At 34.2% G+C, this 5,866-nt stretch overlaps 1 protein-coding gene across 1 annotated transcript; it reads right to left on the reverse strand.

Annotated features, from left to right (window-relative positions):
• Positions 1-3,492: 3,492 nt before the first annotated feature.
• LOC116009786 (protein PHYTOCHROME KINASE SUBSTRATE 3-like) lies at positions 3,493-4,954 on the reverse strand. The gene has a single exon (XM_031248917.1). The coding sequence runs from the start codon at positions 4,799-4,801 to the stop codon at positions 3,617-3,619; it is 1,185 nt and encodes a 394-aa protein (XP_031104777.1). The 5' UTR covers positions 4,802-4,954; the 3' UTR covers positions 3,493-3,616.
• Between the last annotated feature and the right edge of the window lie 912 nt (positions 4,955-5,866).

The following is a 5,866-nucleotide window of genomic DNA, read 5'->3' on the forward strand; positions in this document are numbered from 1 at the left end:
TTTTTTTTTTTTTTGTTTTTTTTTTCTAGAAATAGCATTCCTAGGAATAAGCTATTCCCTTTGCAGGGGGAATAGCCATTCCTAGGGGACCCCCTGGTATTAGCTATTCCCAAGTATTCGGGAATAGTTTTTATACTATAATACTGAAAATACCATTGTGTATTATAACCCTTATATATATAATATGGATATATATATATATATATATATATATATATATATATATATATATATATATATATATATATATATATATATTTATTTATTTATTTATTTATATTTATATATTAAAAATGTAATTAATTAAATATATGCATTTATATAATACATTATATTTATTGAAGTATATACATAAATTCATTAATAATAATAATAATAATAATAATAATAATAATAATACAATGTTAGCATTAGTGAATGTGGTATTGACACTAGTGAGAGGTCACTAAGAAGATGTGTGATAGATTCAACCGAAAGAGTGTTAACATTAATTAAACTCGTAATTTTTAAGTACAAAAATTATCTTTTACCCACTCTACTTCCATTTATAGATGCACTCATGTGACTTTTCCCTTATGTTAATCCCTTGACCTCTCCATGCGCTATTTAATACCTCCACCATTTCCTTCAAACTACCCTATAACCTAACCAATTTTATGAGATTTAATACTAGAAAATAATTTTACAGTATGTTTTATTTATCCAATAAATCGTGAATAAAATAATATTTTTGTAATAAGTTTATTTCATTATTTACTTGGTAAATCCTTTTATTCTTGAATATAAAGCCTCATCAACCTTAATTAAATTCAACTCAAATAGACTTTCAATAATAAGAGGTTTGCAACTTAGGTTCAAATGATTTGCCGTTATATAATTTGACATGATGAGTACATGGCTTCACTTAGGATCCATTTGGAAATAATCTAGATTTTTTTTTTTGAAAAATGATTTTCAAATTATGAATAATTTTTTAGAATATATTTTAATTTATGGTGTTTGACTAAAGATCCGAATTGATAGTTTTTGTTTGACTGAAAGTTAAAAAGTTATATTTTTTCTATTTGGTTCATTTTTCTGAAATTGAGCATAAATATATTATAAAGTTATTTTTTTAAAAATATTAATAGTAATTATTTTTATAATAATAATAATCCAGAAACTAGTTTGAAGAGAGTTGAGAGAGATGAAAAAAATAAAGAATTTGACAAATATATTTTGACTAAAATTTTAAGAATATATTTTATGTCAAATTGGACATTTTTTTTATCAAAATAAATATTTTCTTTTGACTTTATTGTCTTTGAATATTAAACACGAAGAAATCTGGAGAATGACTTTAGGAAATCATTTCTCAAGTTTTCAAACAGTTAATTAAATTCTTTAATGCGGTTAACTAATTTACACATTTCCAAAACACTAATTAAAAGTTATAAAAGATAATGACACTTATCCAAAACACTTGAATGTACCAAATCTAAATAAATATAAAAGATAATGATACTTATCCAAAACACATAAAAGATAATAACACTTACCCAAAACACGTAGTAAACTAACATTTTCCTTAAATAAAATAGTGTCAAATTTATTTATTAAAAAAAAAAACAAAAAACAAAATTCCCTCAAGTTTTATTAGGCTTTTCAATTTTCATACATAAATTCGTTCTCCACATTAGGTGGATTTAATAAAATATGATTGGCAAAGAAATATAGACACCACTAAATTAAGTGGTCCAAAACTAAATTATTAACATTAATATAATTGTCCCCAGAGCTTCACAACGAAATCGATGTACAGCTAGCTTGCAGTGTAGTGTTGGTCCCCTGAAAAAACATTCCATTGCAAGGCCAGCCTACAATTGATTTTCAACATTAAATGCGGGGTTTTCCCACACAATTAGTCAATTTCAATATAGGAATTTATTTTTTTTTCAAAACAAAAAAATAAAAATAAAAAGGGAGGTTGAATTTGAGATTCAAACTTCTCAAATATCTAATAAAGAATGTATAGGACGGTAAAATATAAACTTAAATATATTACTTAATAAGAAATGTAACTTACTGATGGATGTAATACAACTGTAAGGGTGTTGTGTGAGATGGTATCCTCACACGAGATATCGTCATTTATGGCCACTAAGATATACTTTTTTTTTTTTTTGGAAATAGGCCACTAAGATATACTTGAAACCTTTAGAACTAGGAATGAAAAGGACTTAAGAAATCTATACCCCATAATATCGAACACTTCACACGCCAAAATATAGGTTTGTGGCAATCTTATCTCTACCCGTGATATTTATTACACGTTGACCTCTATCACAATTGTGCACACAACATTGGGTGTCCCTAAACAACGTCGGCCAATAAAATTCCGCTTCTAACACCTTTCTTGCCGTTCTATTAACTGAACGATGGCCCATGTGCAGGTAGGGCACGCATGGGAATGGCCTAGGATCTCCAAACCCTCTTTGTCAGATACACACCTCCGAATCACTAATTGGTCTGCACACGTACACTTGAAACAAATATGGATCATCCCAAAAAATAGTGCCTCGACTTAGCCAAGAATATCCTCCTACTATGGATATCTAGATGCTCCGGAACTACTCCCCCCACTAGGTAATTTGCAAGGTCGGCATACCACGGGACATTGTCAACCTTAAGCAATAACCTTTACTCCGGAAACCATTCGATAATTTTCTCACTTCTTCACCGACTTCCGATTCCTCAAGCCTAGATAAATGATCCATGGCTCCATTCTCCGACCCCTTCCTATCATTGATCTCCAAATCGATATCTTGAAGGAGTAGAACCCATATAACCAACCTTGGTTTTGCTTCGGCTTTTGACATTAGGTATCTTAGGGTTGCATGATCTGTGTGCGCTACAACCGTAGACATCAATAGGTATGATAAAAACTTATCCAAAGCGAATACTACGGCTAAACGCTTCTTTTCCATGGTGGTGTAGTTTTGTTGCACCTTATCTAAGGTCTTACTAGCAAACATGACTAGATTAATAAAACTAAAGTATTCCTAATAGTCCGTGGCAACGGTGCCAAAAAATTGATACCTAATTTGCAACTATACAAAATTGATTAGGCAAGTGCACCTGTCATTTTTTAGTATAGAAGGTTGAGTAATGAGTGTCGTATCCCACAAGGACTACGAGTACTAGTACTAACTGTGATTAATTTATTATCTAATTAACATAAATATATTGAGGATTCAATTGAGTACGTGCAAGATTATATTGTTTGATTTTTTTTTTTTGGGTAAATAATATTGTTTGAATTTTAATATTAAAAGATGTTCCTTGAAGACTTTGGGGGAACATATCTTAGGGTTAAGTTAATAGTGTCAAGGAACATATCTTAGTATAGGGTTAAGTTAATATCACCATTATTTCGTTTTTTAAAGCTTTGATATGCATTATAAGACGAGAAAATTTAGTTTTTTTATTATTGTTTTCTCCATGCTAAATATATTTTCCCCAAAAAAACTTGGCACATATATATTGATGGATTGATACCAAACACGTACGACTTATTTCCAAAAAAGTAGAAAGAAAACAAAATTTAAAAGTACAATTGTCTATTGTAAAATATAGATCAAACATTATTTCTAGCATACGATAATGGTAGTGTATGGTTTCCCAGCTTTGGCAGTTGATGATCGGCGGTCTTGGCCACACTTTCAGCGACACTTACGGCCTTGTAGCTGTTACACCCTAAGAGCCCGCCGGAACTACGGCTTTTAAGCGACGATTTGGTCGTCGCAGTATTATTGGCTTTTGCGACGGTTCTTGGAACAACAATGCTATTACACTTTTCGTCGCAATAATCGGAGGCATAATCAGCAGCGCTAGCCGTGACGACGCTCCACTGGATGCTAGCCTCGCTAGGCGCGTAGTGAGTCGGAGATGAGCACCCAGAGGTGTAACCTGCGGTCCGGCAAGCTCCATATCCGTGGCCGGCGGTGCTAGAAATATCCTCGATTTCGAATAAATCAGAACTCGCGTCGCTAGCCCGATCGTCGCAAATAGTGTTATTAATCGTCGCAATAGGAGTCGTCATAGGAGGATTAATGTTTTGAGGAGTATTTGGTATGGCATCCCAGGTTAACATTGATAATTTCCTTTCTAAGTTGCCTGCCACGCCACCCTTTTTATCAGAACCAAACACTTCCAATGATTTTCTTGGCTCTCCATTTTCTTCTTCCCTTAAATGCCCAGAATTCGTCGCGAAATGTTCCATTTCTTTGGAGTGGCTAATGAAAACGGCTTTCTTGTCGGAACAAGGACCCCGGCAGCCTATGAATCCCAAGAAAAGCCTCCTTCCAATGCCCTTCTTATTATGTTTGATGATGTTTGGTAAAAGCGCCATTTGGCTACTTGATTCTGAGCACATACTAGCCGTTGCAGACTTGAAATAATCCCCTACTACTCCTTGGCCTTGTGGGTTTGCGTACTTGATCCCTCCAGGGACAGTGGTGGTATTATTGAAGTACTTGTCTGCCTTGAAGATGCGGCTGCTAACTTCGGCGTCTTTTTTAGACGGTTTCGGGTTATGGGGTTGTTGGGGGAGAATAAATGCGACGGTAGGATCTTGAACCGGGCGGGACGAGTTGAACGTGAAATTGTTGTGGTTCACTCGAAGCCCGTCTGGGACAGCGTTGTTTGTTTTCGAGATTTTAAGGTTTGAGGATCCCGCCCAGATCTTCTGCACAAAGCTATCTTCGGGGTTGAGGTAGCACGAAAATGAGGCAACTCGAAGGCTCAGATCTTGGCCTTCCATTGAAATTAAGAAACAAGAAGATTGGAAATGAGCCTTAAAAGTTTTTTTGAAGAAGCAAAGAAAGGAAAAGGTAGTAATAGGACGAATAGAAGCTCTGATTTGAGATGCTGTATGTTTTGTTCACATATATGCTAGCTTGTTTAGAAGCAGTCTTTAAGTAGACTGTTGATTTGTTGAAGGAGAATAATGGTTGAGTTATGGTGAGAATATAATAAATGTTTGATGTATATATGGTGAATGATTTTGCGTCGTTAGTTGGTTGATATCTCGTGACCCATATTATCAGGGGTCCAACTCGATTGGGGTGGAGCAATTTTGTGTATGTATAATGTTTAATTAGCCTTAAACAATGATAAGCTGAAAGTTTGCCGAATTTCCTAACTTTTGTCCAATTTTGTTGGCCGGGGTGGGTGAAGGACCCAACAATTGGTGGCTAGGGGATTGTTGAGCGAAAGTCTATGGTTCAGCACCTTACTTAGCTTCTCGAAAATGTGATGGCGGTAATTGTTGGGCAAAGGCCGGTGAAATATCAAATTCAGCACCTTACTTAGCTTCTCGAAAATGTGATGGCGGTAATTGTTGGGCAAAAGCCGGTGAAATATCAAATTCAGCACTCTATCTCTTGAAAATACGATAGCGGGCTTAATCCTAATTACAAATTTTGAAGTTAGTCAGAAATAAATTCTAGACTGCTGCTAGTTATGCACTACTTATCTTAGTTATTTATAAAAATGTTAGTTATCATATAATCAATAGAAAGTCACTTTTGATCCCTTAATTATTGGCGGGTATCGGATTATGCAATTTAGTTATTCATTGTTAATTTTAAATAATTTAATTGTTCAATTGTTTAATTAAAAAGCCACAAACGCACGCGTGCGCGCGCGCACACACACACACACATATATATATGATAGTGATCATATGAGAACCACCATCCTCATGAGTCCATGATGAAAACCCATCTCATCCATTAAAAAATGGATCTATGCGAACCACCATCCTCATGAGTCCATGATGAAAACCCATCTCATCCATTAAAAAATGGATCTATGCATGGATGAA

This window comes from Ipomoea triloba, chromosome 2 (genome assembly GCF_003576645.1).
Source record: "Ipomoea triloba cultivar NCNSP0323 chromosome 2, ASM357664v1".
Lineage (NCBI taxonomy): Eukaryota > Viridiplantae > Streptophyta > Magnoliopsida > Solanales > Convolvulaceae > Ipomoea > Ipomoea triloba.

Bases quoted from the DNA above. Each gene is read 5' to 3' on its own strand.
- LOC116009786 (XM_031248917.1), bottom strand. From the start codon at position 4,801: ATGGAAGGCCAAGATCTGAGCCTTCGAGTTGCCTCATTTTCGTGCTAC.